At 44.8% G+C, this 20,876-nt stretch overlaps 1 protein-coding gene across 1 annotated transcript in view; it reads right to left on the bottom strand.

Moving 5' to 3' along the window:
• The window catches only part of F5 (coagulation factor V), a 93,860-nt gene extending 87,921 nt beyond the window's left edge, over positions 1-5,939 (bottom strand). Inside the window, 1 exon segment of the mRNA XM_083172681.1 lies at positions 5,527-5,939. Within this exon segment, the coding sequence (XP_083028807.1) occupies positions 5,527-5,693 (167 nt within the window). The 5' untranslated portion in view covers positions 5,694-5,939.
• Positions 5,940-20,876: the final 14,937 nt, after the last annotated feature.

Here is a 20,876-nt window from a genome sequence, read left to right as displayed (position 1 = left end):
CCGCTTGAAGGGGGGGGGGGAGAAGTGTGGCCGGAGAGCCCAGCACACGGGGTTAATGGCGGCTACAGCACTGAAGGGGTTAACTATCCGTGCTTGGCCGTTATTCAGAACAAGGGCACTTGCCCTGTTTTAAACTGTATGAGTAGCACTGAGCTGGGACAGGACCCCTGCTGCAGTGCTGATGTAAGTTATAGCACTGAGCTGGGCACCCGGCACACATATCATATGTATTTATGTAATATATGTTTGGCACTGAGCTAGGACTGCCTCATATATTGTGTATATTGTATTGAATATTGAGGAATGCATTCTGGACTTACAATGCACTTTGTACATTTCTGGGGGGAAGGAATTTAGCAAATCTTGGTGATGAGGAAATGAAATGCTAATCGGCCCCTCTTGTCAGAAGGTCTGTGAGTGTCCAAAACACAGCAGGGAGTAGGCTCTGTGTCTGAAGCCCTGTGATAAGGAAATTTGTGTACCATATGTGATGGGTCCCTGAGCCCAGGACATCCTGTGTGTGAGGTGTTGATGAGGCACAGACATTTGTGTTTCGTTATGTAAACATGCTACCAGGAGATAAATATCTCCCCTGTTCCTGAAAGTTATATATTCTAAGGAAATTGGATTTATCCTTTGTAGTATGTAATCTTGGTTCGTTATGCACGGGAAGTAACGTATCAGATTGAGATGCAAATTGTAAATGTATGGGGGAGGATCTGACAATGTCAAAGAGTTTTCTGCCTATATAAGCAGGGCTCTGTGAGCCCAAAGTTGTACTTCTGCCTGTATCTGAATGCTGTAACATCACTTGTATGCTGTACCTCCTAGGGACCTAGGAGAGGGCTCTTTTCAGAGCTTCTACTTGAGCAAATAAACCATCTTTTGCCCAAGAAGTCTGCTTCATCTGCGACCAACAGAATTAATTGCAATAATTCCGTTCTCCGGCTGTTCTGGGCATAGCATCCAGCGTCTCCGAGTCTACGCTCTGCCAGCTACCAAAGCAGAGGCCTGGTCCGTGACCAGTGGGGGACCAGTCGACACCAGCAGCGTGTCGACGCAGGTAGTACTCAGGTGCCAGCGATTGGGCCTGAGGAGGTATCCGTGGTTCCAGACGCCACGTAGGAGGAGTCTGGTGGTGGCAGCAATAACCCCGCCCACTGCGTAGTGGGCGGAGTCAGTAACAGGCGGTTACTGACGGTAACAGGGAATCCCCTATTGGCCAGGTCCCGTGAGACCAGGAACCGCTATCTGTGGACCCGAAGGGCGTAGCCAGAGCTAAGGGCAGGCGTCCGGTCACACATACAAAGATGCCGCAACCATGCAAATAGTGTCCACCTCTGAATAAGGCCATATGTCCAAGGAAATCACATTGAATAGCGAAAACAATTGAACTGCCCATAAAAATGTAGTAACATTGTCTACCATTAGAAATATTTTTTCTGTAAATAAAAAATCTACAGTATTTCTTGCAAAAGCCTTTTTATATAGATTAAAATGACCAAGTTTGTAGAAAGCTTTGTGTTTTATAATTGTCTACTCTCTCGGATCAGACTTGGAGGCTCCAAAAATCAGATGGTGCCCCTGGGAAAATCAAACAGTGCCCCTCCCCAACACACCTGTCCTTGATAGTGGGAGGTCCAAACAGGCCAGTGATGTGCTAAGCGCTGAATCGCACCATCTAGCTCCACCCCTTCTTTAATGCTGGTAATCTGGGCATTGAATAGTAGGGGCGAGGCTACAATGATGAGATCACGTGTCCACAGTGTCGGACTGGGGCACGAAGGGCCCACCAGGGAAATGCACTCACAGGGGCCCACTAAGGGGCGTGGTCTTTTTGAAGGGGTGTGGCCATCTGACAAGAGAGGAGTGGCTATACACTATAGAATTTTGGGCCAATTTCAGCCGATTTCTGCACTTTGGGCCGATAATCGGTCAAAATTGCCCCAAAATCACAGGTGTGTGACATTTGATCCATAAATCCCCCACGTTGATAATAAAACACATAGGTCCCATAGATAATACAGCAAATACCACCCCCCCCCCAGATATTACAACACATAGGTCCTCCACACACAGATAATAGTACAGCACGTATGTCCCCCCACATATAATACAGCACATAGGTCCTCCACACACAGATAATAGTACAGCATGTAGGTCCCCACACATAATACAGCACATAGGTCCCCCACTCAGATAATAGTACAGCACATAGGGGCGCACGCCCCCCCCAATAGGTGAATGTAGAAATATGGTAATGGCTGTTCCCAAATCCAAACCCACATGCAAGGGGGACCTTTGCGCGGCACAGCCGCGCGGCAAAAATGGGGCGTGGCCTCATGGGACGGAGGCGTGGCATCACAAAATTGTGCGTGGTATTACACTTTAGACCACAACGTAATGCCCATTGGGGGAGGGAATTGCTCGTTGCCAAGGTGGGGAGGAAATTGCTAATTGCCAAGGAGGATGTCATACTACTGGATGCACCTAAAGAAAAGACAGCCGGGCAGAGAGCCGGCTGTTTAGTCCTAGGAATTGCTTGTTGCCAAGGGGGATGTCTCACGCCGCTGGACTCACCTAATTGAAATAAATGACAGCCGGGCAGAGAGCACTGTGCGCTGCCCGGCTGTAGTCTAAGCAGTAACATCGATATTTTCAGTTCTCGCACTGAGGTCCGGCAGCCAATCAGGAGCAGCTACCAATACCACCAATGCCACCAATGCCGCTCCTGATTGGCTGCCGGCGGTCCAAAGGGAAAACTGAAAATATCGATGCCACTGCTTAGACTACAGCCGGGCAGCGCACAGCGCTCTCTGCCGGCTGTCATTTATTTCAATTAGGTGCATTCAGCGGCGTGAGACATCCTCCTTGGCAACAAGCAATTCCTTATGGTGTGTACATACGGGGGCGATATGGATTCTGATGTTCCCGATTTAGTGAACATCGGAAGCCATATCGCATGTTGATTGGTGGCTTTTTAGGGCTAACGAGCCCGATGCGCTGCCGATGCGCGCTCCCAAGTGAGCACAAATCTGCAGCGATATAGTGAGGGCAGGCAGATCTGCACTATATAGTCTAAATTGTGCCCCTGCCGCATGCCGTGCGAAGCGAGTCCGGATACCAGCTGATCGTATCGGGACTCGCATAGCACGGCATATCTGCCGTCTGTACACACCTTAAGACTAGGTGGTCCGGTGCACCCCTTAGATTCGCCTTTGCCCTCCCATATAATACATTACATAGGTCCCCCACTCAGATAATAGTACGGCACATAGGCCCCCAATAAAAACACATTACATAGGTCCCACCAACTCAAATAATACAGCACATAGGCCCCCATATAATACATTACATAGGCCCCCAATAACATACATTACATAGGTCCCCCCAACTCAAATAGTACAGCACATAGGCCCCCAATAACATACATAGGTCCCCCCACTCAAATAGTGCAGCACATAGGCCCCCAATAACATACATTACATAGGTCCCCCCACTCAAATAGTACAGCACATAGGCCCCCAATAACATACATTACATAGGTCCCCCCACTCAAATAGTGCAGCACATAGGCCCCCAATAACATACATAGGTCCCCCCACTCAAATAGTGCAGCACATAGGCCCCCAATAACATACATTACATAGGTCCCCCCACTCAAATAGTACAGCACATAGGCCCCCAATAACATACATTACATAGGTCCCCCCACTCAAATAGTGCAGCACATAGGCCCCCAATAACATACATAGGTCCCCCCACTCAAATAGTACAGCACATAGGCCCCCCAATAACATACATTACATAGGTCCCCCCACTCAAATAGTGCAGCACAAAGGCCCCCAATATAGTACATTACATAGATCCTCCCTACACAGATAATATGGCGCACACACACATACATACACATACACACACACATATACATACATACACACACACATACACAATACAGCGCATACCCCTAAAAAAACAACAACACAGAATATAAAAAAGGTAATACTGCAAATGGTTAGGCTAGTTACCTACCAGTTTGCAGACGGGGAACAAAAGCAGTTTTCTCTCTACCCCCGCAGCTCTTATCGTGCTGGGGGGGGGATCTGTGCTGCTGTTTGGGGCCCTGGCGGTGGCTGCTCCCATCCTGTGCAGACCCGCCTGAATCAGGTGGCCTGATGTGCTGCGCCGGCGGGAGTTGGGACAACTGTGACTGTGGCGTCTGACATCATGACGCAGCGCGACAGGGTTCCAGCTCCTCAGCCCTGCTTGCAGTCGCCGTGCCTTTGCTATTGCGGCGGCGGGGAGGGGGATAAAGAGTGATAGCCCGCCCCCCTAAACAAGTGGGCGGGGTCCAAAATCACCAGGGCCCACCGGGGGATTCCCCGGTTCCCCCCCAGGCCAGTCCGAGCCTGCGTGTCCACATCGGCCACCCATGTTGAGGCCTCGCCCCCTATTATACTGACCTGGCTGCAGTAAGCATGGACTGGGGCATGAAGGTCCCACCACGGAAATACAATGTAGGGCCCATACATAGGGGTATAGTGCCCATGCCTCTATAGGTAGTGAGTCCAGCTACCATACAGGCTTGGATAAATGTATATACATAGCAAACACTACTGCAGCATGATAATGTACCAGATTAATAACTGCTATGCACTGTAAATACACCATAGTCCTGTGCAGTAGAATGTAAGATGCAGTATCAAATCTCCCAACTTTTCGGAGGCGGGGCTTGGGACTTCTGTGCGCGGCCCCCACCACATGTTCCTAAAAAGGGAATGTGGCCTCAGGAAAAGGGTGCTTGGCTTTGCAGGAATGTCCACGATTGTGAGGCCACGCCCCCATTTAATCATTGGGGTGTTTGGCCAGTGCTCTGTAAACCACTGGCCATGCGTCCTGTCAATCTGTCTCCTGGAATAGATGCTGTGCGCATGTACATAGCCTCTATTGACCGTTGCAGGTACGGTAAGTCCTAACTGTCCCCCCTTACAGTGGGACACTGCAAGCCACAGGTGGAAGGCGGGACAGTCCCAAAAAAAACAGGACTGTCTTGTGAAATTTGGGACAGTTGGGAGGTATGCAGTATAATTCAAGTGCACAGCCTGGGATCTGGGGTAGGGCCCTTGGGCAGTGGGGCTCAGCAGGTGTTCCTGCACAGCCACCGGGGAGCAAAGATCACAAAATTTTTTTAAGATTATCAAAACCCCTTAGTACATGTAACATACTACACAGCCTGCTATATGCATGGATTTTAGTAATAATTGCTCATTGATTTGAAGAAGGTACAGGATACCTACATAATATATTGGAATTTGCAACAGCACATTATATTGTTAAAAAAAATACAAGTATATGCATGTATTACGATTCATACATTTAAAAGTGGTAAGTATATATATATCACATGTAATATAGAGGTAAATATGCCAAGCAGAGTCACAGTATCTGAAGAACGTGCTAAAGCCACCAGATTCTGCAATATACTAAAACCACTGATTGCATTGTGACATTATTTTAGTGCATTACCTCGGATCCTGTCCATTGCTGTAGTCCCAGTCATTTATCACAGCAGCCACATAATATTCCCTCACTAATCCGGTAACAGACGGGGTGATCTGAGCCAGGGTGCCCACCAAAAGTAACAGTAACACTGGCATAGCATGATATTTATCTACATCCATAGTGCCCCTCATTAGTCCATGCAGACTAGCACTGTTTTAAAAGTCCCCAAAAATCTCTTTGGCAACAGAGCTGAGAGTACACGGATCAATAAATCCGACCTATTGTCCCAGGCATTGACATCATGACCAGCAGATGATGAGCCTCCCACTGCTGACCAGGACAAGAACCTTTAGCAGAGTACAGTGTGAGATGTGCCTGACTGCCTGAGGGTAGAGGAAACTGCAGGACATGGAGGAAACCAGCTCATGCTGGAGCAGTAAATAGTGTGATGCTGCTGCTGCTGCCTGTGTTTCTCACAGGTCAGTGAGGGAGGGAAATGTACAAAATCACAGTGTGATCCCGGAATCTCCTAGGTCTGATATGGAACAGTTACTCACAGGCCCGCTCATGAGTTCTTGTGAAACCTATTTAGACAGGGGATGGGAAGGTTAAAAATTAATTATTTCCCTTTCTTTCACAAATGAAACTTTACCGTAAAATGCACAGTTTACATCAATGTATGACTTCTGGGAAAGCTTTGTTGGCAATAACCAGGGCCTGATTAACCATTTCGGTGGTATTCCCGGAAATTTCTCGGGCTGAGCTGTGCTGCAGGAACGGGCTCTCCTGAGAAATTTTCGGACATGCCACTGATACCCCTTTTAGACTTGCATAAATATCCCGGGTTTTTGCACATGAACGCGCATCAACCCGGGATTTAGCTCAGTGTGAAAGGGTCTTTCAAGAATATCCTGTGTTCAGCATTCCGGGATCTCTACCCAGGTCCTGACCTGGGTAGGACCCGGAATCGACACGGGATGCGGTCAGTGTGAATGGTCCTGTACCCGGGATCGGGTACACGGGACTTCAAAAAAGCTGCTGATTGGAGCTTTATTTGTCTCACAAATGCTGATGTCATCTTTGAGAGCCCTGGAAAGCGGAAGAGAAGCCCTGGACAGCGCAGATCGGAGCAGACAGGCATCATGGCAAACTGGACGGATCAAGAAGTGAGAGAGCTCCTGAGCATAAGGGGTGAGGAGGAGATAAAGCGCCAAATTACTGGCACAGTAAAAGATGCAGTGGTTTATAAAAACATAGCAAAGCTGCTTGGAGCCAGAGGCATGATCCGGACACAACAGCAAGTTGTTAATAAACTGAAGACCCTGAGAAAGAAGTTCATGAAGGTTCATGACAACAATCGTAAGAAGAGTGGGGCTGGCCGCATCGAGTGGGAATACTATGATATCTGCACAACCGTCTTCGGGCACACAGCTCTCTGCAATCCTGTGAGTCTGTCTTCCAGTTCACAGTACATTGCTGCAGAAACCAGCCAAGGCCCTGAAGATACACAGACAAGTGAAGGCTGCCATTCATCACCCCTGCTAATTGAGAACACACCTGAGAGCATTGAGTATGAATCATCCATCAACCTGCCCACGCATATAACTAGCCCTGATGACAGCATATCCGACACCGTTGAAGATGTCGTGGAAGCTGCATCCAGAGACAGTGGGTTTCCCCAAAGTGCCGTCAACCCAACTTTTCAGAGAAACAGTAAGTTTATTTTTTAAAGACACATAGTACACTATAGGGTTAGGTTGGGGGTGGGGGAGGTGGAGCATAGGGTTATGCACAGCATGTCCAAATAGTGGTGCTCCAGCAGTTGTGGAACTACATATCCCAGCAGCGGCGTAACTATAGCACCGCAGCCCCCGCCACCGCGGGGGGGGGGGCGCTGTGCATGTGGGGGCGCCGGGGGCTGCGGTGCTATAGTTACACCCCCCCCAATCCCCCGCAGACTTACCTATCTCGCTGGTCCCGGCGGCTCCGTTCTTCTGCTGAGGACCACCACAAAATGGCCGCCCCCATATAGCACACAGTTCGCTGAAACTGTCTGCTGTATGGGGGCGGCCATTTTGTGGTGGTCCTCAGCAGAAGAAGAACGGAGCCGCCGGGACCAGCGCGATAGGTAAGGCTGCAGGGGATTGGGGGGGGTTTGCATGGGCGGCGGGGGATTGGGGGTGGTTGGCGGGGCGGCGGCCCAAAACTTAGTTACACCACTGCATCCCAGCATGCCTTGGCACAGTTTAAGCATTGCCTAATAGCAAAACTGTGGCAAGGCATGATGGGACTTGTAGTTTGGACATGCATGGTTTAGGCTGTGGGAAGGGGGTTTAGCCACCACCCAAGGGAACTACCTTGGAGGGGCAGGTTTGGGCTGTGGGGTAGAAGGGCTAGGGTTTGTGACAGGGTAAGGGGGGGGGGGACATAATAGACAGATCAGTGTATAAACTGCAGTGATGTTGCAGTGTTAAGCAGTGTGTAGGTGGATTAAATGCCACAGACACATGTTTGCCAAAGCTGCTATTTTTATGTATGGTCATTTTCAATATATATCTTATCTTGACAGTTTACAACGTTCCACCTAGAAGGAAGAAACTGAACAAAGCGGAGCAAGTGGCTAGAGCCATGACAAGTGCTCTTGCTGAAGAACTCAGAGAAATGGACAATGCTGTGTCCACACAGGAGAATGCAAGGCTCGACAAGTTGATAGAGGCCGAGCGTGAAATGCAGGACACATTTCTTACTCGAATCCTGTCAATGCAGGAACGCATGAATAGAGAGGGAATTGCAGCAAATGAACATGGCGTTCTTGGAACGTTTGTTCAATAATCCCAAAGCTCCAAACCAACACCACAGCTCACAATACCCTGAGCCGGGTTATTCAACATATAATCATGGACCATACTTTGGTTCAAGCAATGCTGCAAAATGAGCAAACATCAGAGTTTTCAGTTTTTTGCAATTTGCCTTAAAGCTATAGGCACATTTATTTAATTTTTTTTGTTTATTTTGCACTTAAAGTGCTTAGGCACCACTAGCGGTCATTCGCTAACCCTCAGTGTTTATGCACCACTAGTGCATTTTGTTTTGCACTTAAAATGCTTAGGCACCACTAGCGGTTATTCGCTAACCCTCAGTGTTTATGCACCACTAGTGCATTTTTTTTTTGCACCTAAAGTGCTTAGGCACCAGATTGTTTTGCCTCACTATGCACCACGAGTTAATTTTGTTTTGCACTTAAAGTGTTAATGCACAACTGGTTGTGCATTAGGTTAGCTTGAAATGCTATACTTCAAGCAATTCTTGTTTGGGATGGGGGCGGTTGGGATGGGGGTGGGTTTCTTTATTGTTTTATTTGTTAAAAAGGCAAAATGTCATATTTTGTGCTGTTTTATTTTTTCAAAGAAAAATTGCGCCTAAAATCCAAAGGTGCTAAACCAAATAAAAAAACCTTAATTAAACACACTTGTGATCACTTTTTTCTAATTAAAATGACCATTTCATATGGTATTTGCAGGGATTTCCCGGGAACAGTGTGAATGGGGCTGTCCCGGGTCGATCCCAGGTCTGAGTGCAGTGTGAAAGGGTACATTCCCGGGTAGTGTCCTGGGATGCATCCGGGAACACATTCCCGGGTATGACCCGGGTCTGCAAATGTGAAAGGGGTATGATAAGTAGGTGTGTGCCAGTGGTGCCTCCAGCTATGCACCACTGGCCCACTACCTCTAGGGGCACACATGTCCCCACGCCACTCCCTGCCCCTGGCGCACACCTCCCCAGCGATCGTACACCGAATCGCCGGGGCTCCCCCGCTACTGCTCCCCAGCTAATTGCTGACGCTAGGCCCCGCTCGGGGCTGCTCAGGAGCCCTCGGGCGTTCGTGTGTTCGGGCAATGAAACACCCAAGCACAGGGCTCCCCCTCTACCCCCGAGTGGCCGGGAACAGCCAAAGCTGGCAGCATCAACCCCAGGGGAGAAGGGGCTGCTGCATAAGACCAGTGGCTGCAGCTTAAGTGGTGAGTATTTCTGGGGCAGGACAAACCTGCCCTGGTAGGTTTGTCCGGCCCCGGGCAAACCCATCACTCAAGGGGTTAAAGGCTCCAGGTGACCTAGGTTAATACACATGTAGCTCCCCTTGTAAAGCTGCTAAAAACACGTGTATACAGTAGGTGCTCAGGGACGCACCAGTCATACTGCCCATGTGCACGTAGCAAAGGTTATACATTGAGTATGTAAGATCTAATGCTTGAGGCATGTGAAGGAGACTTTGGACCATAGGCTGCCCAGCTGGCACTGTAGCACATAAAGTATGGCAAAACTCATGTTTTTTGGGACAGTCCCGCGTCCCACAGTCGGGGCCTCCTGCTATCTGCTGAATAGATGCTGTGCACAGAGTCTATTCCTGGAGACAGAGGGGTTGGGGGTATGCCCCCATAGTGACCTCATGGGAGTGCGGCCACATCCCCTGGTCGCTATTTTGGGCATGCTCCAAAGTCCTGGCCTGGACTATTCGAATGTTGGGAGGTATGTAATAGCTACATCCATAAGTTACATTGGCATAGCCACCTGGCAGTCACCTTAAGAGCTTAACCCCCCCCCCCTTCACCCAGAGTACATTGGGATGGGTTAAAGCTAACAAACATGGAATAAATTAGGCCTTAATATTATTACTCGTCTGTCACCTGCAAGGTGTCCTCCCCTGTCCTGTGCCCTAGGCTGCAGCCTAATCAGCCTATTGGTTAATCAGGCACTGGCAATACATATTGATTTGGACACACTCTTTAAATCAATTTAATCCACAATTTTATATATAGGGTGGCAGTATAAACAGAGGTGCTTTAAGAGGAAGGGACCCATGTGCAGGCTCTGATTGTGCTCCCTCCTCTCCAAGAGTGCAATAGACACTGGCAATTGTGCACAGGTCTCCGGAACCATGGCGGATTCCCGGGGACACCTCTATTGTGCATGCGCAAATCACTGGGAAATGGCCACAGTGGCCCAGTCATTTTTGCAGCTGTGTAGCCCAGTGTTGCCTACTCTCCCTGAATGGCCTGGAGGCCCTTGGTGGGGGGGGAGGTTGTGGGACCAATTCAAATATATTGCTTTAAGGGATGAAGGGGCCTGTTGCTGCTTCCGATTGGGGCCCCCTCCTTTTTGGCAGTTCAGTAGACTCTGGCATTGGCATGCGCAGGGCTCTGGGAACATGGCGCCATGCCGCATTTCTGAGGACACCTCTATTATGCATGCGCAAATCACCAGAATTTGGTTGAGTGATTTTTGATGCTGCCCTGGTGAAGCTGGACAGACAGAGAGGTGAGTATACTTACATGGGTACAGGGTGTGTGGTGTGTTGCCCACATTATAGATACACCAATGCAGTCCAGGGTTTGCATGCAATTTAGCCATGGCTTAGTTTATTGTGCGGTACGGTACATACTGTACAACAAAACATAAAAATAAATCCTAGCCTATCTGGGTACAAGCTAAACATAATATATTCCTTTCTCAGTTGTATTAAAAATCACAATGTCCAATAAGAGGCATGATGCCTGTTTAACTAGGTAGCAAGACCCTGAGCGTTGCCTAATGTGTCCCTGATATTCACTGGAGTAGCAATTTATACTGGAGCTCAGCTATTGTTATAAAATGTGTCTTGCATATTTTTTTACATGCTCTCACATGAGCAGAACATACATTTCAAGCTTTTGTCTCAAACTTCTCAAAATACATATCTAAATACATACAGTTGTGCTTATAAGTTTACATACCCTAGCAGAAGTTGTGATTTTCTGCCCATTTGTCAGAGAATATGAATGATAACTCACAAACTTTCCTTTCACTCGTGGTTAGTGGTTGGGTGAAGTCATTTATTGTCAAACAACTGTGTTTACTCTTTTTAATACATAACTACCCAAACTACCCAAATGACCCTGATTAAAAGTTGACATACCCCAGTTCTTAATACCCTTTTTAACATCAAAGAAAGCTTGAAGTCTTTTGTGGTAGTTGTGGATGAGGCTCTTTATTTTCTCACAAGGTAAAGCGTCCCATTCTTCTTGGCCAAAAGCCTCCAGTTGCTGTAAATTCTTGGTCTGTCTTGCATGAACTGCACGTTTGAGATCTCCCCAGAGTGGCTCAATGATATTGAGGTCAGGAGACTGAGATGGCCACTCCAGAACCTTGAAAGACAAGAGGGATGTCAATCGCACTGGTCAAATAGATGGACATTTGTAGGATGAGCCTCTCTTATTTATTATAAGGCACAAATGAGTGTCTTTTATTTATAGAGGCATGCTACCCTTGGACATGAAGTATTGCAAAAAAGGTTGTAGAATAAAAGTATGTCCGTGTTGGGTGCACCCAGGAGAGAAAAATATATTTAAAAATAACTTTTAATGATTCAATTAAGAACTGCGAATTCGTTATAAGAAAAGACATACAACAATTACACACGGATGGACACATTAAAAAGGATATAAAAATCCTAACATGGCAGGGGACCGTTTGTCAATAATACCTTTATGGTATAGAGATGTTAGAAATGGGTGCTTAAGGTGTATTGGACACACTGTGACAATGAGATAATTATAATAATATTTTGTTACATAAACGCAGTGTGTGTTTGTCACGTCACAAATAGAAACTAAAGAGAGACAGTGCGGGCAGCGTCCTGGCCGCTTCGTTCTCTATATCATTGATGGTTAAACAGAGTAAATACATGAGAAAGTAACACTTTTGCAACATTAAGGGGAGACCATGGTAAGCTAGTTATCCCCTGTACTGCCGCCCTATTGTCGTTTAGCGCCGCTACACGCTGAGAGATCTCATCATTCACAGCCGACGCCGGCTGGATGCTAATCTCGGTGCGTTATAACACTGACCGTCCCCGGGCGCCGAGATTAGCATCCAGTTCCAATGGACACTTGGAAAATTGATTGCCTAAATAATCAATAGTGGATTTTTCCCACCTCACCAGATATTGGCAAAAATATTTGTGAATGCAAATATAGCCTCATGGACTTGGACAGATTTATTTATTTATTTGTTCAGGATTTTCACTAGTGCAGTTTCCAGATTATGAAAATAAAGAAAGACCATTATACCCTTAAAGTCAGATCAGAATTGCAGGATACTAAATGGGTCTATACAAAGAATAAAGAGGAGAGTAGAGAGAGGGCCCTTTTGACGGGTTCTCTATGCATGTAGATTGGATTTCCCTGCACTAATAAAGTTGTGGTTGATTGAGTATAGAAATATCAAAATTGTGTAACAAATACTGGATCAAAATCCCTCCTGTCCAGCACAGAGAATAATTGTGGCCAAGCCGGAGTATCAAAGTCCTTGTGTGTATCTCAGCTTCGTGGCATTATCCTTTGGAGCTTCATACCGCATTCCTGCTTAAAAAGCTGCAATCGCCAATTGAAAAGCCTGTAACGAATGTCTACCTCTTACAAAACCAGATTGGTGTGGAGTTAATAGCTCAGGGAAGATTGATTACAACCTAAGGGCAAATATTGTTGTCTATATTTTTAAATCCGTATTTAGAAGAGATATAGGGTGATAGGATTCTGCCCATAGAGCAGGCCTGGCCAACCTGTGGCTCTCCAGATGTTATCAAACTACAAATCCCATCATGCCTTGCCACAGTTTTGCTATAAGGGAGTGTTAAACCTGTGGCAAGGCATGCTGGGATTTGTAGTTTCACAACATCTGGAGAACCACAGGTTGGCCTCTCCTGCCATAGAGGATATTTGCCTGGCTTTGGAATGAGACATGTATAGGCTTCTGTGAAGGATGGAAATGTTGGTGTATCTCTCCACATCCTATTATATAACTCCAATAAAGTGAGGTTAATTCTGTTGTTATTAACATAATAAATCGCAGAAAATCCATCTTTACCAGGCGATTTATGTGAGAGCATGCCTATTATTGCTGTATGCAGCTCATCCTCCGAAATCTCTTTAGATAATATATCTTGTTGTTCTTGAGTTCATTTTATTTATTAAGCTGTGTTGAATATAAAATGTATTCCTGTTGTTCTTCTTGCAACGGTATTCCCGATAAAGGAATATATAGGGAGCATTGAACATTGGACAATATTTATATTGTATTTATATTTGACCTATTCAATGTCAGCTCCATTTTTTTCCGACTGTTGGAAAAGAGTCCGACAGTTGGAAAGTCTGTGCATTGGTGAAAATGGCTGCCGATAGTCGATATTGGCTGCGGATTTGAAAATGCAGATTCAAAATTAATAAAGTTGAATCTGCATAGACAAGTCCTGTCCATTTTCGTCCGGAATTGAATACTAACGGACGATATTTCTGCCTGGTGGAAATATCAATTGTTTGAATAGCCCCTCCATAATATTTGTCAAAATGTGATAGAATATCTTTGATAGAGACATACATTCTGCAGATATTTGCTTATTGTATCTGTACAATTTCATTTGAAATAAATGATCTCATATATAAGTACAGTATTTACTTAGAAACCAAAGATATATAAATTCTGTTGTTTCTACTTTCTTTAACCAACTTCTAATAGAAGAATGTAGTGCCTATAACAGTGGTTCCCAAACTTGTTTGAATCACGGCACCATAGAGCATCAAAATATTTTCAAGGCACCCCTAGGCCAAATGCTTCTTATCGAGAAATTCTGAAAAAAAAAAAAATTAAATTAAGTGCATTGTGTTTATATGTCACAGTTATCTGGTGAGGGACAGGATTTGCTTCTGTGTGTCCACATATATTATGATTGGCAGCCACAAGCACTGGTTTTGCCTGGTACATTGACCATAAATAATATGAATTGAGCTTGGTCCACCAAACCAAGGCACCCCTGCAAGTGTCCTGAGGCACCCAGTTTGGGAACCACTGGCCCATAACATAAGAAATCAGAATTATATATTTTTTATCATTTGTTCTGGCAGCATGGAAAGATGGAATGGGTATGCAAAGATATAACAGTGATATCCTAATACAGAGGTACATTTTTCATATTAAGGTATATATTTACTAAAGTATAGGTTTTACAGAAGTGGAGATGTTGCCTACAGTAACCAATCAGATTCTAGCTATAGGGGTATATTCAATGCCGGAGGCGAGCTGTGACAGCGAGCAGTGCTGCCTGCTCGCTGTCACAGCTTGCCCTGTCAGTATTCAACAGACCCCCAGCATACGCTGATTCCCCCTCGCTCCGTTTTTGGAGAGAAGGGAAATCGTCATATTCCCCGGAACACAGAATAGGGTGAGCAGCCGGCGAGGGAGTTAATTAGCGAGGATCGCTGGTTTTCTGCAATCCTCACCGTTTAACCCCCTCACCGGACGCATTGAAGATGGGCCATTGTATTCTAAAAGGTACTAGACAAATGCTACGTAAAATCTGATTGGTTGCTATCATCTCCAGGTCTATAAACCCGCACTTTTGTAAATACCTTAGAGTGAATCACCATACATACTAAACAATAAAAACAAATGTGTTTTCCTAACACCTGCCATTTTCTGGTATTAAATATTAACCTTTTGTTTAACTGAACAAACACTGTGCAACTTATTTTGTACAGCATGTATCTTCTAAATAAACAATGTGTACTGATCATATCTGACGAGCTGCAACTAAAATCACGCTTAAAAGTTGAACACAGTGTTTCTTTGAATAGAAAATTTTGTTTGCAAAATTAGTGACAAGCTAATTTAATGCCCCTTTCCCACTGCAGCCTTAAAACGGTATATTGCCGATTTTTGAGGGCAAAATACCGTTTAAGGCTGCAGTGGGAAAGCGCCAGAGTTGAAATACCGTTTAAAGTTAAACGATATTTCAACCCGTTTTCAAAGCAGAGTCCTACACAGTGGGAATGCCTCTTAAACGTTATTTAGCCTCCAGGCAGTCCCAGTGCCTGATGAAACCTAGTAGTTCGCACTTTGTGCATGTGTAATGTGTGCACGTGCATACTAATGAGCCGCTAATTTCATATGCGCATATGTAATGAGCGGCTCATTAGTATGCACGTGCACTCATTACATATGCGCAAAGTGAGAACTACTAGGTCTCATCAGGCACTGGGACTGCCTGTATCCTGCATGGACCCTGCAATGACCCCCGCTGCCTCCTCACTGCCCACAGGTAAGTACAAGGGGAGGGGAGGTGGGGGCACAGGGCACGTACGGAGGGGTTAGGCACTATTTACACTGGGGGGGATTAGGCACTCTTTACACTGGGGGAAGGGGGGGGGGTTAGGCACTCTACATTATACACGGTTCACTGCAATGGGAATAGTACTTGAATGGTATTTAAAACGGTAATCTGCTGCAGTGGGAATGCTAATACCGTTTTAAATACCATTTAAGATTACCAGTACTTTAAACTGGTCTGCAGTGGGAAAGCAGCATAAGTCACCAGGCACCGTCAGATGCATGTCATTGATTCCAAAATAAATATCTAAAATATTTTCCACTTTATTATCTAAGAACTGCAGCTGTTTTAACTACTATTTATGCTTATTTATGTTATAAACAAAAGGGTTTTAGCAAGGGTTTAACTAGATATTTGTAGGCCTCCTAGCAAAAGTTTGTAAGGGCCCTATACACCACTCAAAGGTGAAAAATGTATAGAACATATGTAACTGTGATATGGAAGATGGACCCCTTTCAGCTCTGGACCCTATAGCAGCTGCACGTCCTGCACCTATGGCAACTACGCCCCTGGGTTTTAGCATTATCCCCAAATTAACGCGGGCCTGTCCCCTTTATGGATGGAGCCACGGTTAGCTTTGCTGCCTTTGCGTCACAGCATCCCATCGCGGCACGCCGTTTACTGAGGATGGGGTGTGTGCTTGTGAGACGCTCTCGTGTTCCTTTCTCAGTGAACAGCGCTCCCCCAGGCCGGCCTCTGCGGTGCGAAGGCAGCAAAGATATCTGTCAGAATCCATCTTGTGGAATGAAACAGTATGCAAATTATCCATGTGATAGTAGGGCTGACATCGCAGAGTTAGATTTATAAGGCCTAAATTATATTCATACGGTACTAGTCCATGTGAGGTAACAGGCCAAATTCTCATTAATATTATATTAATTAAATCTAGTTATAGCCTAAGTAGCCTGACCCAGGATAGGTTCGTTTTTGGAGACAGGGGTAACGCAAGTCCCTAGCTGCTTACAGAGGGAATCTATAGACATTCTATGTATTCCCAATTGTGCAAATTTATGTTAATGCCACTCATCAAACACTCTCAAAATATATGTAAAAAATATGTAAAAAATAGGTGGTTACAGAATAGCAAATAAAATAAATAATAAAATTAAAATAAGCAGAATCCCTCATCAATAGTGTACCGGATACAAGCCAAGATTTCATATATGCTAATTCAACCCTGTTTTCATGGATGCTAAGTAAAATATTGAATTCAAGGGGTATAACCAAGGAGGAAAAAGGTTGTTAAATGTGTAGCTAATTGTGGGCTCTACTTATCAAAAATGTTTTACATTAATTTCATTTTGGGGATAGCTGGTGACAAGAAGGCATGATGGTTTCCAAGGTGGTGAGTAGCATCTATAAATGTTCCAAACTGGCACCAGCATCTAGTCTGCAGGAGCATTCTGATTACTTCTATCATTAGCTTAGCCCAGCGGTTCCCAAGCTCATTCCTCAAGTACATTTAGGTGCAGTATACCTAAAGGGCTGTATCTGGTGCAATGTTTCTATATAGCTCTAGCTGGCACAACTTGTATAAGTGGCACTACTGTATGGCATAATGTGAATAATGGAAACTACTGTGTGGTGTAAGTACTATTACATGTAGCAGGGACCTACATTTTTGATGCGCACCTTCATACGGTTCCTGTTTTAAGTTTGAGTGGGGCCACCAATTCTTGTTTTTGGCACAAAGCACCATAATATCTAGTTATGGTACTGCTGCTATTGGACACATTAAGATGATAAGAAGCACTACTACTACCTATTATGTGCATTATACACCCTTTTTTCAGCTGTCTCTTTGTAAAGTAAGGGAGTGCATAACTTTATAGTTTTCAGGAGGGTGCTGAACACCCTAGCACTGGCCCTGCCCTCCGGTAATGGCTCCTGGTCATTCTGCATTTTCAGACCCATGGGAGTCTGCATTAGTTTAATTGTTTTCCCAGCCCCCTTTGCTGGGACACATTGGCAATGAAAGTCAATGTGTGACAAGATGACACTAGGTCATGCATGCGTCCATGTTCGCCTTCATGGCCACTGCACTGCCTGCCACTCCGGCTGCCGACCCCATTGTCCATTGTGTGTCTCTGATATTCATGTGTTAATTAAAGATTTATAATTTTAAAGCTTTTGGGACAAAATAGTACACTGATCTGCATGTGTTGGCCAATATATGTAGTAGAGGATAATCTTTCCTGCAAGACCATGCTCCTTCCAGAAAGAACACGCACCATGCAAAGCCCTTTTTTTTATTTGTGCAATTTTTATTAAAACTGAAATTTGGACCACCCATTAGTAACTTCATATACCCCTTATACACATTATGCCACATGCACAGAGCCAACATTTACATGAAACGAGCCAAAATTCCTATTAATTCACCCAGTTTTATCCAAAATTCACATTATGCCACCTGGATTGACCCAAAATTCACATTATGCCACATGTAACGAGCCAAAATTGACACAGAAGGAGCCAAAATTCACATTGTGCCACACGGAATAAGCCTAAATTCACATTATGCCACACAGAATGATACAATATTCATGTTATCCACATAGATTGAGCCAAAATTCACATTATTCAACATGGCAGGGACAGAGATGACCGGACAATGCAGGGACAGAGATACTGTAGACTATAGCAGGCTATTTACTGTGAAAACCTACCTGTGGTCTCCAGTGGTGGTGCCCAGCAGCAGTGGGGATGAGAGCCAGACGCACCCCTAGTGGGTGCCCGGCAGTACTCCAGTGACAGCGTTAAGGGGACAACATTTATGGGCATACCGGCCCACTTGGACCACTGGTTGCATTGGTAAATTATGAGATAATTACGGCTTCAACATCAGGTATATCGAAAAATTATTTACTATGCTGCGTGATTTATTTGCAGGGTAGTAAGGTAGACCAGTTGCTAGCCCTTGGTTCCCCCTACCTATCATTTTCATGCCTTTTAAGCAAATTAGTGTAGAACGGATAGGGCAGGTGGAAAAAACCTGCTTGTTGGCACCAGTGTATGTTAGTGACGGTTGACTATGCTACCTGGTACCTAGAGGCCATGTTGCTAAGTTCTACAAAATACAACACTGTTTCTATGGGAACTACGATACCCATCTGGGAATACCAAAACAAGTTATGATGAAACCAAGGTATCCCATTTGTATCTAAATGAATTAAACATCTATGTCGTCTGTTGGGGTGGATAGATTTACCACTTCAGTTTACCACCCACAAACAGATGGCTAAGTAGAGCACTTCAACCAAACCCTTAAAAAGAGGGCAGTGTATCAGAAACAAGATTGGGACCTACTTTTACCCTATCTAATGTTTGCGGTTTGAGAGGTGCCCCAAGCCCCTTAATGCTGTAGCCCATTCAAGTTCCTCTATGGTAGACAGCCCAGAGGAATTTTAGATTTGTTGAAAGATTGGTGGGAACAGCAAACGTCCCAATAGCCTAATGCAATTTATTTCACAATTTTATGGTCGGTTAAGGCAAATTGACCCACTTCTAAAATAAGCATGTTAAAGGCTCAACAGAAATGTAGTTATGGTGTTACCACAGTCAACCTGGTCCTTTATGGAAGGAGACAAGGTACTGGTTCCCTTGCCTACCACTGAAAGTAACATGTTTGCTCAGTGAACTTATGAGATCATAGAGGCAGTGGGACCGGTTATCTATAAGGATCAATAGGAAGGTAGAAGAAAGAACAAATATACCATATTATTCTATTAAAACCATGGAAAGAATGGATCAGCCAGCTCTTTTTAGTGGCCGTAAAGATCCTCGATAGAAACAAAAAAAAGATAGCAATTCGTAACACAGTATCAGGTGGTGTTTTTTGGCTCTCCTGGGGAAAAACCCCCAAAATAATACAACATGATATTATTACTGCACTGGAGGTGATGATTAAACAAAGGCCATATCATATACCTGAGTCTAAACAAGTGGCAGTAAAATGGAAAGTGGAGGAGATGCTGCGTCTAGGGGTTATATAGGAGTCAACTAGTGAGTTAAATAATCCCCAAGTCTTCAGGAGATTTAAGATTTTGCATCCAAAAATTAAATAACATTTCTCAGTTTTAACACTTATTCTATGCCCTGGGTTGAAAATGTAGCAAAAAGTCAGTATCTATTCACTCTAGAATGAAAAGGGTACCGGCAAATCTTTTTGACTAAAGCTGCCATTTAATTTATTTGAAGCCCCTGGGACTTTCCACGGGGCTATGAACAAGTTGCTCCTGCCTCATAGAGAATATGGATGACATTGTAGTTTTACCTCAGATTGGAAGTCGCACCTTACTAAAATGTAGTGGCCATGTCTACAGGCACATAGGTTCACAACCAACCTTGAGAAATGTGCCATTGAGATGGTAGAGGTGAAGTATTTGGGATATTGTAGTCAGAGGGCAAATTAAACCTCAGCCCAATAAGGTGGAAGTGGGCTTTACATGGCCTAAGCCAAAATGTAAGTGACAACTCAGGACATATCTTGGTCTGGTAGGATATTATTGCAGATTTATACGTACACCTTTGTGCAAATTAATTGAAACAAGAGGCAATTTTTTTTTGTTTCTGATACTTAGGGGGACATTTACCAAAATGGATTCATAGAAAAAAGGTGTATTCGTAGGGAGAAATACACCTTTTTTTACGAATTTGTATTTTTGGGATTTACAATCCCAAAAATACAACAATTCGTATTCCTAAAGATGGGACATTCGTATTTGTAGTTACAAATACGAATGTCCTACACCATCGATAGGATACGACAGAAATCACCATTCAAAAGAATGGTGGTTTCTGATTTACTAAGCAGCCGTACTGATAATACGGCTGCTTAGTGGTGTAAAACACCCACGCAAATACGACAGGAAAATAGAACACCATTTTCCTGTTCTATTTGCGTTTTAGCCTGCACGGATCAGTCAGATCCGTGCAGGCTTCAGTGTAAAAAAATAGAAAAATTAAATAAATAAAAAAAAAAAACGGCGTGGGGTCCCCCCCACAGCCGAAACCAGCACAAGGCTGACAGAGCCTGGAGCCGGTAATTAAAAATCAGGGAACCCGACAAATAGGGGTTCCCTGATTTTTAACAACCAACCCCAGGCTCCTGCTCTGGGGCTGGTTCTCAAAATACGGGGGACAAAATGACTAGGGGTCCCCCGTATTTTAAGAA

Source organism: Crinia signifera, chromosome 2, assembly GCF_055691185.1.
Source record: "Crinia signifera chromosome 2, ASM5569118v1, whole genome shotgun sequence".
Classification (NCBI taxonomy): domain Eukaryota; kingdom Metazoa; phylum Chordata; class Amphibia; order Anura; family Myobatrachidae; genus Crinia; species Crinia signifera.
The sequence above is the reverse complement of the archived record's forward strand: the minus strand, read 5'-3'. Positions and strand labels throughout refer to the sequence as shown.